Source organism: Lutra lutra, chromosome 12 (assembly GCF_902655055.1).
Source record: "Lutra lutra chromosome 12, mLutLut1.2, whole genome shotgun sequence".
Classification (NCBI taxonomy): domain Eukaryota; kingdom Metazoa; phylum Chordata; class Mammalia; order Carnivora; family Mustelidae; genus Lutra; species Lutra lutra.
In genome coordinates, this window is record NC_062289.1 from 14375541 (window position 1) to 14395473 (window position 19933).

The window sequence follows — 19933 nt, forward strand, 5'->3', positions numbered from 1 at the left end:
TCTTCTTAGTTCCCCAAAATGTGTGGTATTCTCGTAGCCCATGCTATCCTTTCTTTTCTTTTTTTTTTTTTAAAGATTTTATTTATTTATTTGACAGACAGAGATCACAAGTAGGCGGAGAGGCAGGCAGAGAGAGGAGGAAGCAGGCTCCCCGCTGAGAGGAGAGCCCGATTCGGGGCTCGATCCTAGGACCCTGGGATCATGACCTGAGCCAAAGGCAGAGGATTAACCCACTCAGCCACCCAGGCGTCCCCCATGCTATCCTTTCTTGATGAGAACACTCTTCCTCCTACCTCTTTATTTGGTTAACTTCTATTTAGTTGTCAGGCCTCAGGTTAGACACTTCTTCCCTGAAAACTTCCCTGTTCTGATGACTAGGTTAGGTGTCCTGACTGTGTGTCCCTAAAGAAAGCTGAACTTCTCTTATATTACTATTTTTCATACTTTTATTAAGATTGTCTGATTGTTGGCTCTCTCATACTATAATGTTTGTGACTGAAGGGGTTACCACATGTTTTGCCTTCCATTATATTCCTTGTTAACACTGCCTAGCACATAGTTAAGAGCTAAAAAATTAGTTGAACATATTTAATAACCATCTTTCTCCAGAAAGTGGCTTTGTATATCAAAAGAGATATATGGAGGTACTCCTAAACACTAAAGAACTACTACAAATGCCATGATTGCTGAGTATTGTAACAGATTTTTGACTCTATCTTACCCAGACTAGCAAAAATACATTTTGAAGACTGGGCCATATGTACTTCAACTTTGTAACATCTCTAATACCTAAAGAAAAATGTGGCTTAGTAGGTATACAAAAAGTTGTGGTTCATCAGTGAAAAGATTTGTTTAAAAAAAAAAAAAACTTCTTACCAATAGTGAATACCTCTAAATCTAAAAGAAATCAGACATACTCTCCAAAATCTCCCAACACTAGGTGTGCCACCTGTCTGTTTAATAGGAGGAAGCATGACTTGTGGCTCAGAATCGCACCATAGGATATTTGTGAAGATGAAATAAGTGCAGGTACAGAAAGAATTTAGAACTGTGCTTAGAATATAAGAAAAGAGCAGAGTAAATATTCCTTTCTAAAATGATTTTTTCACATTACAACCTAAAAAATTTTAAAATTATATTTTGTCTCCTCCATTAGAAAACCTGATCGTAATTTAGATAACGTAATTTAGATAACCACCATTATCTCATCTGATTTCAATTACTGAGACCCATAAAAATTAAGTAAACGAATCAAGAGAAGACTAATGATATAGTATTAGTAATTGAAGCAGACACAGGAAAAAGGACTAGGAGCAGAAATAATTCCCCTGTTTACACTGGTAACTATGCAGTATCAAAACCTTCTACTGAGTCTGTTAATGACTGAACAGAGAAAAGGTAAAAATCACTGGCTACAGGGGCGCCTGGGTGGCTCAGCTGGTTCAGTGTCGACTCTTGGTTTCCGCTCAGGTTGTGATTTCAGGATTGTGAGATAGAGCCCTGTACTTGCTCTGTGCTTAGCAGGGAGTCTGCTTCATATTCTCATTCCTCTTCCTCTGCCCCTCCTGCTTGTGTATACGTGCATGCTCTTTCCCTCTCTCAAATAATTAATTAAATCTTAAAAAAAAAATCACTGGCTGAGTTTATAGCACATAGAACATACATATTATTTTGTGGGTTTAAGTACTCTGCTAAGATAGAAGATACCCCACTTATGTTTTAACCCTCTTTAATGTAATTGAACTTAGCAATTACTTTGTGATATGTTTTTGAGACATGTATCTTGTGTTAAGTTCATGCCAAATGTAAAAATTCATACATCTGACCTGCAAAACAAGAAATGAAGCTCTTCCAGTTTCGCAAGGTATTAAAATAACTGAAAGATACATTTCCAAACATACGTTGCATACTAACCTATTAGGTTTATCAAAATGGACTGTGTTTTTACTTGATGGAGAAGAAGATGGCATTTCTTCTTTTTCTCTCCTGGGGACAGAATTTGGGAAATTCTCCTTAGGAATAGTGGAATCAACTTCATCTGACTTTGAAAGATGGTTATCTTTGTCTTTTTGCTTGTCTGAGCTACTTATAACTGGATTCTGTCCACTGTCTTCAGAGTCTTTATGATCCAAAGAAGGTTGAACAGAGTCACAAACTACTGGGATAGCAAAGTGTTCATTTTTGAGGAAGTCCATTTCACTGTAGAAAGAAAGAGAAATTATCAGAGAACAACTATATTCTTAAAACTTTGGAAATAGCATAAACCTCATACTAGGTTTCATGCATTAAGAAGTATAACATATTGACAGAAAATTGTTCAGCAACTGATTAAGCTTTTCTGTACTTTATAAAGGAATGCTTCATATACCTAAAAGTATAACTACAAACTCTTTATCAATGAAGCATAAAAATGGCCTTATAAACTCTGTTTTGAATTGGCATTTAACTTTCCTTTCTGTATTTGCAAAATGGGAATAATTCTATCTAACCCACAGGATTATAATAAGAATTAAATGAAATAATCAGTGGGAAATATTTACAACATTAGTGTGAAGAAGTTATTTTATTAATGCTGACACAACCATGGGGAACCAATTACATGATTACTACAATGACTTAATAACATTTTTTGGGGAAAAGAGCATATTAAATATTTAAAACAAATATAAGACTTTCTTTAGAAGTATCAGAATATGAAAAATTATGTCTTACAACTGAAATACTATCTTATATATTTATATAATCTGTCAATTTTTTGTAAAAAACTTTAAGAGGTTTTTTTAAAGAAATGATGATTAAGTACTAACCTTTCAAGTCTTCTGATTTGCTCCATCAAAGACCATTTCTCACTATTTAATAAACTAATTTTATCTTCTAATTTCTGTACTAGCAAGGAGTTCTAAAATCAAAATAAGAGAAAAACAGAAACTCAAGATCTCATAGCATGCTTTTACACAATTTAAATACTTTTTGTGGACTTGACTAGTTAATGCTGCTCACCTCTACAGTCTGAGGAGTTTCAAGGCTTGTAGGAAGGCTGCCTAAAACTGGTGTAAGAGCCTCTAATTCATCTTCTTCTACACCACTGGCCACATCCACAAGATCTTTCCCAGTGACTTGATGATTTCCAAAATCTCGGTAGAGTTGCAGTAAGTCTGGAGGTTTTGGAATGTTTAATCCTACATCATCCCAGAGTTCAAAATCCTAAAAGATAAATAATAATAATAATATTAAACAAAACTTGAAGAAATTTTACCCTGCATTTTTGAGATTCATTTTATTCCTTATAGCAAATATCTTGAGAACCCAACACAATCATAGTTTTGTTGTAATGTTGAAGTGTATGTTCCAAGTGTGAAAACATTATTGTTAAACTTACAACTTCCACTGTCTAATATTATTCTTGTAAGTTTCCTGATATTCTAGGTAAACAGGTTTAACTGTTTTAGATGTCAAAATGTTGCACATTTAATCTTGTTATTAAATCTCTCAAAAATGTAAACTCTTAACTTTCAAGATTGTGTTAATTTTCAAGCTTGTAAAATATACTTAAGTATCTGCATGAAGTCATACAACATGTCTATATTAAGAAAAATCTTAGTTTGTAAGTTGTACCCATTATTTAAAAGTAAAATAATTGACAGCATTAATATTTTATTCCTCCTTTCTTTATTATTCTAACCTATCTATATTTAGTGTGATCTCTGGTGGGTAAGCAAGCAATTTAATTTGCTTGCCTTCTTGCTATAGCTGTTTGAATCTAATTTACATTATTAAAAATGCTTCTGACAATTTTCAGAATCCAAAGAGCTGTTCTTCAATTTGTTATATATAAAACATTCTCTTGAATTCAGTCTAATACAATTTTATTACTAAAGTTCAAAAAGCATAGCACCTCAAGCACTCTATGAGCAAAGATTTTTTGAAGAGCTTTATAAAATTCCAGATTAATCACAGTAATTAATTTATGCAAATATATTGTCTACCATTCTCTCTTTCTCTAATACATCAAAATAAAGTATTAATTTGATATCTTGCAACTTATTTATTTATACTTTATTTGGGAAGTCCACTTTGAGAAACTATGGCATATTCATTTGAATGTTCTAAATGTGACCTTTGTATTCCTTTGAAGCTTTATTTGAATAAGGAAAATAGCCATTATTGAGGCTTAAGTCTGAGGCAAATATAAGGGAGCTATTAAAAGCAGGGGCTTTGGAGAAATCAGACCTAAGGTGAAATTCATATTTGCTCTGTTTATCATTGTTATAAATTAATTTGAAACTTAAACAGGCCATCTGTAAAACGGATATAATACTCACCTCTTAGGGTTTTTGTAAGGATAAAATGTCTATTAAGATCTTAACACAATGCTTGGCCTACAATAAGAACTGAACAAATTTAAGCTTTTAAAAACAGTTATTAAATGACTACTACACATATTATTCAAATGTCCATTTATCCATCTATATTCATCAAACATTTATTAGCTATCTACCATGTGCTTAGAAAAAAGAATATATACTGTCTCCGCTCAGGGGCTTTCACAATTCCAGAGTGAGGACATAAATAGGTACACTTTTTAGTATTATAGATATTATAATTAAAGAGCTGTGAAGAATTCAGAGAAAGGAGTCAGTTTCTGTACTGAGGTAGAAGGAAAGGTTTTGGAAAGGTAATGACCTGTGTACTCTCTTGGAAAAGGCTTAGGTATTTACAAGGCACATGGCAATGAAAGGATAAGGGAACTAATTATTTCAGAGACAAGGGTAAGAATGAACAAAAGCACAAAACCCTAAAGGAACCAGATATGTTGAGGGGGATGCGAGCCCTTCTGTTTGGCAAGATTATAATGAATAAGCAAAAGATAACACTGGAGAGGCAGGTAGAGGATAAGCTAAAAACAAAGTTGAGAGTGCTTATAAATTCAGAATTGATAAGGAAGGAGTTAAAGCAGTAGGTAGGAGAGATGACTGACATGAAAATGGGGAGATTCAGAAGGCAGAGATACAGATGTAGCGGAAGAAAGACAGCGACATAGTTGAGTGTGGCAATGGGAGCATGGCCAAAAAATACCAGACTGTGTGGGCAGAGAAGTGTCTGGTAACTAGAGTTATAGAATTTTACCGTACGTATGACTTAAAAAATTAAAGAAACTAGATGAAAGAGAAAATAAATACACTATAAGTTAATAAGGAAACAAATCACTGTAAAAAAAAAAATTGTACCTGATCATCATTTTCATCTGAAAAGGTTATTGATGTAAGCTTGTAGTTATTCTTCAATAAAAATTCATTGACTAAGAAGTTTAGAGCTCTCTTTTCAAGAGGTTTGATTGGTTCCTACAGGCAAAAAGAAGACACAATATTATAAGTTTCCTTTCTTCAATACTTGCGCTACCATTTTATGTGGAAGATACTTTTAGGTCTGTCATTCACCCACCTGAATTTCAGGACTGGATTTGTAATTTTTTCGTTCCTGTAAAGGAACTTCGTGTTCTGGTGGAAAAAAATATAAATAACACTTTACTATTTTACATCTGAAAATATCTCAGCTACTTCTACATTGTCAAAGTAGAAAAAGTCTCAAAAAAGTTTTATGTACACCACCTGCAGCCTTTGTCAGGTTGGCTCGGAGGGCCTGAATGGTCTCCTTGGCTTTCCGTAGTTCAAACTCCAGGACTGGACAGGGATTTGGAATAAACACACACAGGCATCCAACCAAGAAAAGGGAAACAAAATTAAAAAATAAAAAGCAAGGATGGGTATGAAAAAAAAATACAATTTGTATTGAAAACAGAAAGCATGCAATCTTTATGAAATTTGTGAACGCATGCAGCAGAGTTGGTTTGCAAGCAAACTGGTGAATGTTTTCCATAGTTTTTGAATTCAGGGGACTGCTTATCAAACGTTCTAGCTGTCTGACAGGGAATAGCTCTATTTAAAAATAAAACCTACGGCATACTCTCATTTAGGTAAATAAAAATACTGGTAATCTGGGTGCTTGTACTTCACTCAGTGTAGGTAAGAAAATGCAATGGAATATTTCCAGGTGAAATAATTTTAGGGGAAAAGACACAAATTTAGACCAAGTCCAAGCAAATATACCTAAAGAAGTCCTTAGTATTAAAAAAGAAAAAGGCATCTTTAAATGCATTATCTAGAATAATGTTATATATCAATATACAGAAACATTAGTGACTATATCCCTTCATTAAGATGTTGAAGGAACATGGCTTGAATATTTAATAAATGTTGGGATGGCTTAAGTTTTTCTACAAAGTTATGCTATCTACAAATAAGCATAGATATTGTAAATACCTATCTTTAAAAATGTTCCTATGGTTTTAGAGCTAAAGGGTTAAAACAGTTTGTTTTTTTCATTTCTATTTAAGACCATCCTAAAGTGTATGTGTACAATTCTAGAAGTATAGTACCTAAGGATGTTATGTAAAATTAAATAGGACTTCAAAGTTTCTGGTAACTCTCCAAATAGGTATCTCTTAGTGTTAAGAGACACTAACTAGTGAAACTCAAAGACTTCTCTTGTTACTGATAAGATAAACATGAATATTGAGGAAACATTTTTAAAAGCTCTTTAAAATGTTTCATTGCCAGCAAGATTTAACTAAATGCGTCTTAACTGGCAACTTTCTTTAAAATATATAATAAATATTGCTCTGAAGAAAAAGCAAGCTTAGCTGTGGGGAAAAAGGCCATTTCCATGAAGTAAAGCTCTGGGAAAATAAAGTAATCTTTGTCACAATTGGATATTAAACAAAATTATGGTATTTAAATAGTTCTGCATAAAAACTAGCAAATTAAAAAGTTTAAAGATGGCAATTTTTTTTCCTGATTGACTAATAAACAGAAAAAAGAAGATGACAAATGAGATGCTATCGGAGGCAACAAAGTTATAAAAATATATGGAAAAATTAGGATTCACTCAGTTTGCACATTTCCATTAAAACCTTAAGATGTAATTGAATCACATCTAGTACATGAAGGCCAATTATTTTGATGCACAGAAGCTCACTGCAGCAACATGAAGGCACAACGAAAAGTCAGAAGACATGTATGTTACTAGTTCTTTTTTGGTAGTTAGCAATGCTGATCTGCAAACATTTCTGTGCAACAAAGTTAAACATTTTCCCTAAAACACTTCGGGAAACAGAGTTTGTCTTTAAAGTCAGACTGTACACATTCAGTGTGTAAGTACAAAATAGGTTTACTTTCTTTTTTTAATTTCAAGTTCTAAGTAATTGATTTTGATCTAAAAATGTTTAATGGTACCTTAGGTAAAATCAGTATATATATTATGCTTTCAGTATCACTTACAATTTACTAAGACATATTACAGAACAATTGCAGATCAGAAATGCCTGCACCAGGATGATAGAAATATGAAAAAAATAAATTGAAAAAAAAAAAAAAGGGTTAAAACACAAACTGTGAAAAACTCAAATTCAATTGGTGAAAAGTTTAGGTGACTAAGAGCAAAACACTGAATGATCAAGGCACAGAAAGCCAGAAAAACCCATGTCAGACGGCAAGAATTTATATTTTTATGCACATCTACAAATACATTGCCAAATGTCACTAAAAATTACTAACGCTTTGAAAAGATAGTGCTTATCAAAATGAATTCACTCTGCTGCATGTTTCTTAATATACAATATAGACTGTAAAAGACAAAGGCATATCATTGAAGCTATAAGCATATCTCTATAAAGGCACAGTATGATCAAGTAATTACAATTACATGAGAAAGTTTCACAAGAAAGGTCTGAACAGCTATATTCACATATATATGAATTTGTCTCTTATTAAAAATATTGTATTAAAGCTCAAAATTAATTATCCTATAAAGAGATGCATTGTACCAAACAATCTCCAAGTACTTTTCAAATATTTTAATTCTTCATAAAAATGTTTAAAAACAAAATAAAATGTAAAAAACAAAAAACAACAAAAAAAACCTGTAGGAAACAACTACCTACCTGCTCACTCCACTATCTCAATCCTCTACTACTAGTCTAACCCTATTGACAGCAATTTTATTGGAATTAAACTAATAACTGCAAAGATGTAGGTATATTCTAATGTTACATATTATAGTCTTACCAAAATAATTAATGAATTTCAGTATAAGCATCTCTAGATTAGTTGAAATTACCATCTTCCAACAGTGGGTGGAAAACTAGTATTCAGTTAGAGGTACCTGAGTGTTTAAAGATCATGTTCTCATGACTTTACATGAAAGGTAAAATGTTAAATTTCAAAGCAGGAAAAAAAAAAAAGCAATCCCCTGTGTCCCAATCAATATATCACTATATTATCTTGAAATATTTGCTAGTCTTTGATCATCTTGGCACGAAACTCAAAACATTATTTTGGAAAAAATTTTCCATGACTCAGACATGACAAGAGTCAAGGACTTTCTCATTCCCATTCCTGTTCACTGTTGAAGAGTTCAAATCAAAAAGGCTGAGTCAAGGTCCTTCCCATAGTAGACATGAAACCATCTTCTTTCCAGTCAGAATTTCCTGGATTTCTTTCTTTCTTTCTTTTCTTTTTTTTTTTTTTTTTTTTTTACTATAAAGTGATTTGACTTCATAATAAAATACCACTTCCCCACTTTAAAATATTTATTTTATAATCCCAGGAATGGTTCTAAGAAATAGGAAAATTATTTTAAGAATCTCGAGTTAGAATAGAAATCTATTCCTAAAAATGATACAACAATCCTAAGAGAGTACCATTACCTCCCTTCCTGGGTTTAGAAAATTCTTGCCTATTAGAGACTTCAGAAAGGAATAGTACTGTTAGGCCTCTTAGTAGATAGTGAAAAATAAATGAATGGAAGCAAGAAGCAATCTTTGTAGTTTACAGATATTTAGTTTTCTATATTCATGTTTATCCGGGGAAAAATTCTCTTCCCCGAATCTTACAGATTCCTTTATCACTCATCTCAAAGCTGGTGTTTTTCAGAGTACCATCTTTGCCCATTTCTTACCCTACATATCCCAATGGGATGATATCCAGTCTTATGGTTTTAACTTTGACAAGTACGCTGAAGATTCAAAAATCGTTAAACCTTTTCCTGAAGATACAGACCTATCTAATTATATCTAGGACATGCCCACCTGAATGTCTCATAAGTTTTGCATTTGATCTGTCCATATGAATCTCATCATCTTCCTCTCATATCTGTTCTCCTTCTTCTGCCTGCAGCCTCTCTCCATTAATGGCACCACTATCAATGCAGATACCCAAACAGGAAACCTGGAATTACTCTTCACTTATCCCTTGTGCTTACTCAGTCCACATTAATCAAATATCCAAGCCATATTAATTCCAACCCTTGAGTAACCCCTCCTAAAAAACCATTCATCTCAACTGTCTCTGCAATTTTCCTAGTTCAGACCTTTATGACTTATCACATAAACTGTAACATCCTTCAGTCATATTAAAAGCTTGTTACCTTTAAAGCCTTGCTTGAGCATCTACCTCATTAAAATCATGAAGACTTAAGTAAGGCTCAAAATAAGAAAAACAAAAAGTACTACTAATAGGAAGTATAAATATCTGTACTAGGGGAGAAATACATCAGGAAACAAATAGGTTTCTTTAATCTGGTAAATCTGTATATGTAAATTGCAGGCCAATAGCTGACAGATCAGAGGACTATTGATGCTGCTTCTAAATCAGCGAATAGGCCAGGTTATTCCCAGGCACAAACCTGAAAGCCATTTTAGAATGTCTACTAGATTATGTAAGGTTTACAGAGGTTTCAAATGTCTATTTTGTTCATTATTATTAACAGAACAGCTTAATACCTTGAGTATTCAATAAGCACTCAACAAATATTAGTCAAGTAAATGGATATTCAGAGACTCTGATGTTGAAAGACAGATCATATGAAACGGGAGACAGGGTTATAGGTGGTCCCAAACTTAACAAGGCCCTTACCACCATTTCTAAAGTACTGAACATTTATTTATATTACAGATATAGACATTTTTCAGGACAAATTCCTTGAGAGTGGAAACTTTATTTCATGTTTCTATATCTAGTACCTAACACATAGCAGATGCTCGGGATGTCTAAAATAAATTTTCAAATGGCAATCCTAATATTTAGAATGTGCATGTCCCTTGCTATCTTTAAGAAAACTTGAAAATATAAGAGGTACACTGTACACACAAAGTAACACTAGATTTCTTTAATAACATACAGAAAGCTCAGTTAGGTTAAGCTCAGTTTGGTCTGGTGTCTACCACTTTTTAAATAATTTTTATGTGAAAATATACACTTCTAAATTTAGAAACAGAAAATACTTAAACTGAAAAACTTTTTAAAAATTTACTTCTTTTAAAAGAAAATGGCTATGCTGAAATAGTCTTGTATGGGAAAGACATAATTTGGCTATCCACCCATAGGAATGTACAGATGGGTGGAAACCATGGCCTGGTACTAAAAGATATATTGTGGACTCTGGAATAAGAACTTATGTGTCCACATCCCAACCCCTTATCATTTGGAGGCTACCGGGCAAATTGGTCAATCGTGGTGAGCCTCAGTGTCCTGATCTATAAAATAAGGATATCATGACCTATTCTTCAGAACTGTGAACAAGAATAAAAAATAAAATATTGTATACAAACCACCCCACCATAGTGCCTGACACAGAGCAGATGCTCAATAAATTTTAGTTCATTCAGAGATGTCTTCCTCTTTGAAGGAAAACTTATGTAGACTTGATAAAAGAACCTGATTTTTAATTTAGGAAAAAGATGGTAAGAATGATGCTGAAAAAAAACATAAAGTATCCTAAACAGCAGCCCCTGAATAAAGGTTGGACCAGACCCTACATTTACATGGTGGGACAATGGACTCAATCAATACCTGTCTTATCTATAATCTCCCTCTGCCCAAGACAGGTAAAGAAAGATTTAATAAAGAAATTTCTAGAGGGTGGTTGAGTTATGGACATTGGGGAGGGTATGTGATACGGTGAGTACTATGAAGTGTGTAAGCCTGACGATTTACAGACCTGAACCCCTTGGGCAAATAATACATTATATGTTAATAAAAATAATAATAATTTAAAAAAAGAAATTTCTGTTCTTTCTTAGTGAGGTTTACATGTGATCCAATCACAGATGACAGGATCTTTTCTGGATTACTGGTTCTTTAGATAAGCTTTTAAGTTACTACCAATGGTTAGTGAAGAGCCACAAATCTTTTTAGAAAGTTTCACTCACATATCACACATTTGATTCAATTACAGCTTATCATAAAGAATGCTACAAGTCTGAAAGTAATTCTCTTATAGTAACATATGTTTTCCTTCCCTTTTCCAATTAAGATAAAAGGTTTATTTATATATTATATATATATTATTATTTATATAATAATCAAAAATTACTTTAGCTCCCCAAACCTAGAGACAGAGTATAAGCTTTAGATTACAAATACAAGGTTAAAACCACCATGTATATATAACATTTCATTCTTAGTTACGCTTGGTTATAACATCTTGCTTTTACATCAATAATGTTTCCCTAATTAGAAACACTAAAACACCTAAATAACAAGAATAATGAACCTCTTAAATCTGACTAAATCTTAAAATTTAGGTTTTCAAATGGAAATTAAAGGAAAAAATAATTATGTGATCTATTTTTGGGTAGAACTTACTTGCTAATTATATAACCATTTGAACAGTAATACAAATATACAAAACCAGATATATTTGGTTAGTCTAAGAAACTACCATGTATTTAATACTTAACATATAACATAAAATATCTTATATCTAACATATACGACATAATTATATAACATAATGTGACTTAACAAAGGATAAAATAAGTAGGATAAATTAGTCCTAAAGTTATACAAATGATTTCCATTTGATTTGTTAATTTTTAGATAAAACTGATGTGATTTACTGTTTTGATATAAGTCAGTAAATAATGCTTCTGACTAAATCATGATTTAATATTGGGAGCCACATTAAACTCTTCCAATGATTTCCCATTCAACTGACACCACTACTATCTACACTATTGAATCCTCTCTTCTGCTGAAACAGTTACATTATTTTTTTCCTAACTAATAAAATACCATCTGAGATTTATTATATGTGCTGCCGAAGCAAGCATCCAACTGAGATTTAAAATTATTCTAATATTTCTATTCTTGGGTAATGAGTGAAAGTCATATATTGAAATGTCATTTTTAACCAGGTTAAACCTCATCCTTCCTGCTATGACATACTATATGGCATAGTCAGTTGCGGACTCTGTTGCTGGGCTATCTGAATTTGAATCTAAATTCTAGCCTTGCCACTAAAGCCTTAAATAATCCTTCTGAGTGTTTCAGTCTCCTGGGGTGGAGAGGATGATGACAACTCTATAAGTCAATGATTTAATACACATTTAGAACGGTGATTAGAATAGAGCAAGTGCTACACAAAAATTAGTACTCACTTTTATTCATAATGACCACAACAGGAAAACATTTGGTAGACTGTAACAAACTTGTTCCAGTAAATGGAAGAAAAATTCATGGTCAAGAAAGTAATCCACATTATGGGTACTTCCTGATAATCATATTGCCCCCATGGGTCCCATCTGTCCCATGTGGTATCCTTCCTCCTCCAGGAGTGCCACCATTCTGGTGGAGATCAAACTACCTAACTGATGTCTGTCTGCTTTCCCCATCTAAGAGCCAATATCCTATGAAAACTACAATTCCTGCAAAGCACTCAAGAATGTCTTCAATGACAGAGAGCCACAGCTTTGAAGCACCTGACAGGTACCAAACATTTGACACTAAAGGAGCCAGGGCTGCTACCCTGATAATTTCCAGGGTGTACCCCGACCAGAATCTATGTGGCTTCATTAGATGTAGGCAGAGCAGGTGGGAAGGTAGAAAGGCGAGGAGAGAAGGAGCTTGGTATGAGTAACCAAGCATTTAGAAAGAATGTGGGTCTTCTTATTGGAATAAACAAGGTCCTGGAGGCCCGTGTTATACCAAGTATTAACCCTTTATTTTTGGCTTACAGGAAAGTTAAGGGAAATTTTTAGAGAGATGCTATAATGGATAGGGAGCACCCAGACATCTCAAGACAAAGCTTTATTCACCAGCCAACATAGAAGTATTTCAACCCATTTTTACAATCAGTAGAGTTTTGTTGATATACAACACCTAAATATCAGCCCTAGTTTGGAAGATCAAAGGAGCGAGGAAGACAAGGTCCAACTCACCTTGTACTGAACTCTGGCTAATTTAAACCTGCTTTAAACCAGTTAGAGAACTACATGGTTGTAAACTGTTGGTCACAAGCAGAACTCAGCAAATTATAGGTATGCATAACCAGAAACTCACAGCACAACTATAAGAAGAAGTTGAGGGTTCAGATGTTCCCTGTAGCCAATAAATTAGTAACATACTTTTGTGTAATAACTACATAATTATATTCACATACCAAATCGTAGAAGGAAGAAATTCCTCAAGTCACTTTATTATTTCTTGAATGTCAAAGAATCCAAATCTATCTTTACAATGTTACTCACCTGCCACTCTCTCATCTGTTTCCCTGTTACCATCATCTGAGTATCTTGCAAAGTCTAAAGAATCAAGAGTACTGATGCTTCCAGCTCGATCTGTAATAATGAGAAAAATAACAAAAACTTACTTTTAATTGTCAAGATAAAACATTGGAAATCATTTACCTATGATTATTTTTAGCTTATAAAACTATGATTCTAAATTCTACTAAAACAATAAACTAAGATAGAAATGCTCAAATCAACTAAGCTACCTTAAAATAACTCAAGTTTCTCTGCCTAAATCTCTGGCTAACTCCTGAACAATGCACACACAGGGTAGACTGAAACCAGTCCAACTAAAGACGAAAAAACCCCAAACAAACAAACAAACAAACAAACAAACAAAATCAACCTGAAATGAAATTTGAGCTATTGTATGAGAGTTTGCAGACTGAATTCAAGAAAAAACTTATGAAAAAACACAACACTGTTTGAAAAAATAGAACAGAATCCCATCTCCACAGCATAACACATATTTGTCCACCATACAGTCCAAACTACTTGATACACAAGAACCAATAAAATGTGACTCAGTGTCAAGACTAAACACAATCAATAGGGACCAACTCGAAGATAATCTAGATGTTGGAATTAGCAGACAAGTTTTTAAAATAACTACTAGGGGCACCTGGGTGTCTCAGTGAGTTAAGCCTCTATCTTCAGCCCAGGTCATGATCTCAGGGTCCTGGGATTGAGCCCTGCATCAGGCTCTCTGCTCAGCAAGGAGCCTGGTTCTCCCTCTCTCTGCCTGCCTCTCTGCCTACTTGTGATCTCTCTCTCTGTCAAATAAATAAATAAAATCTTTAAAAATAAATAAATAAGTAACAAAATAAATAAAATAACAACTAAAACTGTGCTTAGTAAACTAAGATTTTAAAATAACTACTAAGGGGTGCCTGGGTGGCTCAGTGATTAAGCATCTGCCTTCAGCTTGGGTTATGATCCTGGGGTCCTGGGATCCAGTCCTGTGTCTGGCTCCCTGATTGATAGCCTCCTTCTTCCTCTCCTACTCTCTCTGCTTTCTCTCTCTCTTCCTTCCTCCCTCTCTGTGTGAAATAAATAAAATCTTTAAAAACAAAATAAAATAAAAAAACTACCAAAACTATGCCCAGTAAAGGAATATATGCACACAATGAAAGAAGAAAACCTTAGCATAAAAATAGACTACAAAAATACTAATGGAAACTAAAAGAAAAAGTTATCTGAAATTTAAAATTCTCGAAACAGTTTAAAAACAAAATGGAAGTAACTGAGGAAGGAGTCAGTGACTTGCAAGATAGATTAATAGAAATTATCCTAACTCAAGAACAGAGAGGAAAAAAGATTGAAAAAAAAATTAAAAGAGCCTCACGGTAGGACAGAACAATAGCAAATGATCTGACATACGTGAAATCATAGTCAACAATAGGTAAGACAAGAGATGAGACAGATACAAATTCAAGAGGCTCAAAGAACACCAATAAAGATAAAGAGAACAGAAATTTAGGCACATAATCAAATTGCTGAAGATCAAAAATGAAAAGAAAATATTAAAAGCAGCCAGAGAAAAACAGTATTTTACATATGGGGGACAGTGATTTGAATGACTGGTGATTTCTCATAAAAACTTCATGAAACCAAAGGCATCCAGATTGGAAAGAAAGAAGTAAAACTATTTATATTTTAAATATTAAAAAACTAAGGAATCTACTAAAAGATAAACAGACCTAAGAAATAAGTTTATCAAAGCTGAAGAACACTGGGGTGCCTGGGTGGCTCAAGTAGGTTAAAGCCTCTGCCTTTGGCTCAGGTTATGATCCCAGGGTCCTGGGATCAAGCCCGGCATCAGGCTCTCTGCTCAGAAGGGACCCTGCTTCCTGCTCTCTCTCTGCCTGCCTCTCTGCCTACTCGTGATCTCTGCCAAATAAATAAATAAAATCTTTTTTTTTTTTAAAAAAAGCTGCAGAACACAAGATCAGCACATAAAATTCAAATTTTTATACACTAGCAATGAACAATCCTAAGGCAAATTTTTTTTAAAAATTTGATTTATAATAACACTCAAAAGAATAAAATACTTAAGAAAGACACCCCCATGGGGCGCCTGGGTGTCTCAGTGGGTTAAGCCTCTGCCTTTGGCCCAGGTCATGATCTCAGGGTCCTGGGATCGAGCCCCCCATCAGGCTCTCTGCTCAGCAGGGAGCCTACTTCCCCTTCTACCTCTGCCTGCCTCTCTGCCTACTTGTGATCTTTCTCTCTATCAAATAAGTAAATAAAATCTTAAAAAAAAAAGGAAGACACCCCCAAGCTTATAGATGAGAATATCCATGCTAAGACAATAAAAATCCATAATACACAGATTCAATGGAAACCCTGCAATCCCTATTAAAAAAAAAAAAAAAAAATCCCTGCTGACTTTTTCCCACTTCTTTGAGAATACTGAGAAACTGATCCTAAAGCATGGACATGAAAAAGTCTCAGAAAAGTCAATTTTTTTAAGTTTATTTATTTAAGTAATCTCTATATCCAATGTGGGCTCGAACTCATGACCCCACGACCAAGAGCCACATGCTCTTCTGACTGAGAAAGGCTCTTTTGGTTTTCCCAAAGCCAAAGTAATCTTGAAAAAAGAATAAGGATAGAAGAATCATACTTCTTGATTTTAGACTTAAACAGCATTTTTCAACAAATGGTATTGAGCTAAGCAGATATCCACATGCCAAAGAAGGCAAGTGGATCATTATTGTATACCATAAGCGAAAAGGAAAAATGGATCACAGACCTAAATATAATAGTGAACACTATAAAACTTTAGTAGGAAATGTGGAGGGAAATCTTTGTGGCCTTGTCTTCGGCAATGATTTCTCAGATATAACACAAAAGCATAAGCAACGTGATAGGCAGAAAAATTCTAATCCCTTATTATCTGTGACTATGTTATCTTACATAGATGGAACTAAGATTGCTAATCAGCTGATCTTAAAGAGATTATCTTGGATTATTCAGGTTGGGCCAAGGTAATATCAAAGGTCTTTAAAAGTGGAAAAGGGCCATAAGCCAAGGAATATAGGCAGCCTCGAGAAGCTATTTTAAAGATTTTATTTATTCACTTGACAGAGATCAGGAGTAGGCAGAGATGCAGGCAGAGAGCCTTATGCGGGGCTAGATCCCAGGACCCTGAGCTGAAGGTGGAGGCTTTAACCCACTGAACCACCCAAGCACCCCTAGAAGCTATTTTAAAAGGCTTCCCCTAGAACCTCCTGAAAAAACACAGGCCTGCCAACACTTTAACTTCAGCCCATTTAGGCTATCACAAAACCCATTTTGGATTTCTGAACTACAGAACTGCGAGATAATAAATAATAAAAATAGTCTGTGTTGTTCTAAGATACCGTATTTGTTTTCTTTTTTTTTTTTTAGCAGCCATAGGAAACTAATACAAGTGATAAACAAATGAACTGATAAACTGGATTTCATCAAAATGAAAAACATTTGTGCTTTAATGGATAAAGGAGAGGTGATATGTATCTATATATGTCATATGGATATATGTATATCATATATAATCATATACATATGTACATATGACGGAATATTATTTAACAATAAAGAATGAAATCTTGCCATTTGCAACAACATGGATAGATCTAGAGACTATAATGTTAAATGAAATAAGTCAGTCAGAGAAAGACAGATACCATATGATTTCACTCATATGTGGAACAAATGAACAAAGGAAAAAAAAAAGAGAGAGAGAGACAAACCAAAAAACTCTTTCATTACAGACACCAGACAGTTACCAGAGGGGAGGTAGGTGGTGGGATAAATGAAGTAGGTGAAAGGGATTAATTGTATACTTATCTTGTTGAGCAGTGAGTAATATGTGGAAGTAATGAATCACTATATTGTACACCTGACACTAATAGAACACTTCATGTTAACTATACTGGAATTAAAAAAAAAAACACCATTTAGAAAGTGAAAACAACCCACAAAATGTGGGGAAATACTTGCAAATTAAGCATCTGATAAAGGACTTAAATTTACAAATACAAAGCACTCTTCTAACTTAATAAAAAAAGAGCACAACTTCAAAATGGGCAAAAGATTTAAACACCCATTTTTCCAAATAAGATACATAAAATGGCTAATGAGTACACTGACGGATACTCAACATCATTAGTCATTAGGGAAACGAAAACCAAACCACAATGAGTTACCACTTCAAACCCACTAGATGGCTATAATAAAAAAGACAGATATAACAAGTGTTTCAGAGGATGTGGAAAAAGCAGAACCTATATATTTTCCTGGTTGGAATGTAAAATGGCTCAAGTCCTTAGGAAAAGTTCGGCAGTTTCTCACAAGTTAAACATAGAATTCCAATATAGTATATACCCTTGGTATATACCCAAGAGACTGGAAACCTATATTCATACAAAAACTTGTTCATGGATGTTCATTCACAACATTATTCACAATGGCAATAAAACACAAAGGAATCAAATGTCCATCAACTAATGAATGAAAAAATAAAATGTGGTATAACCATACAATGGAGTATTAGTTACACATGCAACAACATATATAAACCCTGAAAACATCCTAAGTGAAAGAAGTCAGACCCATAAGGTCAGATATTGTATGATTTCACTCATATAAAATGTCTAGAATAGGCAAATCCATAAAACACAAAATAAATTAGTGGCTTGCCAGGTGCTGTTGATACAGAAGAGTGAGTAGTGACTACTAATGGGTACAGGATTTCTTTCAGGGTGATGAAAATGTTCTGGAATACAGAATAATAATGACTGAACAATTTTGTAAATATACACTAAAACTACTTAACTGTATACTTTAAAATGGTGAATTTGGGGTATTATACCAATACTTTTATGAATTACATCTACTTTTCAAGTGTTGGCCAAGATGCACAGAAATTGGAACCCTTGTATATTGCTGGTGGGAATGTAAAATGGTACAGCTACTTTGGAAAACAGTTAGCAATTCTTTAGAAGGCTAAACATTTGAGTTATCATATGACTCAAGCAATTCCTCTTCCATCCAAAACAAATGAAAACATATGTTCACACAAAATCTTATACATGATCTATTTCATAGCAGCATTATACACAACGGCAAAAGAGAAGAAACAACAAAATGCCTGTTAATGGATGAACAGAGAAATAAAACGTAGTATATACGTCCATACAATTGAATGTTATTTCCCAATAAAAAGGACTGAAATACTGATACATGTTACAACATGATTAAGCTTGAATATATGCTAAGTTAAAGAAGTCAGTCACAAAAGAGCCACATATTCTATGTAAGAAATGTACAAAATAGGCAAATCTATGGCAGCAGTAGATTAAATAATTTCCTAGGGCTGGAGGGTGAGGGCAAATAGAATGTGTGATAATGGGTGAGACATTTCTTTTCGGGTCGATGGAGATGATCTAAAATTAGATTAGGTGATAGTTGCCCAATTTGATAAATATACTAAAAACAATTGAACTATACACTCTAAATGGGTAAATTTTAAGATACATAAATTCTAAGTAAAATTAATACTTTAAAAAAGGCGCAACAGCGTTGCAGTGCAATGAGAAAAAATGTAATTCAAATTCTGTATTCAACAAAAATATCCTTCCAAAATGAAGGCAAGATAAACTTAAGCAGTTCCCTAAATAATTTTCACAAAGGTCCTTATGCCTTAAGATGTTCCTAAGAAGAATTTTAAGAAAAGAAAGAAAAAAACCACAGTTCTGTGGGTGCATGATAGCTCAGGTTTTATAGTACCCATCAATATAACAAAGATCCATAGAAGTCCTGAGTTAAAGCAAAATAAGATAACTTTTCCCAAAATCATTTGTCCACCACATTCCTTTTTTGAGTAATATCTATTTATTATCACAAGGAAATAATGTTACTCAGAACACACTGTGAAAAATGTTAAACTGCTTTCCCTATTTTTTGTAATTAAAATTTTTCATTTGTTAAGGGAAATAATGCATTAGAACAGGAGTCGGCCAGCTAAAGCCTGAGTCCAATGTGGCCTGAGTCCTGTTTTTATATGATCCCCAAGCCAAGGGCGGCCTTAATGTTTTTAAAGGGTTTTTATCCCTTATTCATTTACTAAACATTTATGGAGCACCTAATCTGTACCAGGTGCTGTTGTAGATTTGGGGTACACAGCAGTGAAAAAGCTGATAAAGAAATAGTGTGCCAAAAGATACCCTGCAGAAAAGAAAACAGTAGAGAAGGGAAAATTAGTTTATAGAAAAACATCTCAACTATATTAAATTTAAACATGCAGAACTGGTTACAGTT

General features: G+C 33.7%; 1 protein-coding gene across 7 annotated transcripts in view; it reads right to left on the minus strand.

The window, feature by feature from the left end:
• Positions 1-19933, minus strand: part of RELCH (RAB11 binding and LisH domain, coiled-coil and HEAT repeat containing) — a 111130-nt gene that overhangs the window by 73778 nt on the left and 17419 nt on the right. For all 7 annotated transcript variants that reach the window (XR_007121861.1, XM_047697108.1, XM_047697106.1 and 4 more), the window contains exons 2-8: positions 13586-13675; positions 5610-5681; positions 5443-5498; positions 5229-5342; positions 3001-3204; positions 2808-2899; positions 1915-2199 (exon numbers count right to left, since the gene is read on the minus strand). Coding sequence is in view for 6 of the 7 variants with exons in the window: in XM_047697108.1 (XP_047553064.1) it covers positions 1915-2199; positions 2808-2899; positions 3001-3204; positions 5229-5342; positions 5443-5498; positions 5610-5681; positions 13586-13675 (913 nt within the window). In the remaining variant the exon portion in view is untranslated. The remainder of the gene's footprint in view (positions 1-1914; positions 2200-2807; positions 2900-3000; positions 3205-5228; positions 5343-5442; positions 5499-5609; positions 5682-13585; positions 13676-19933) is intronic.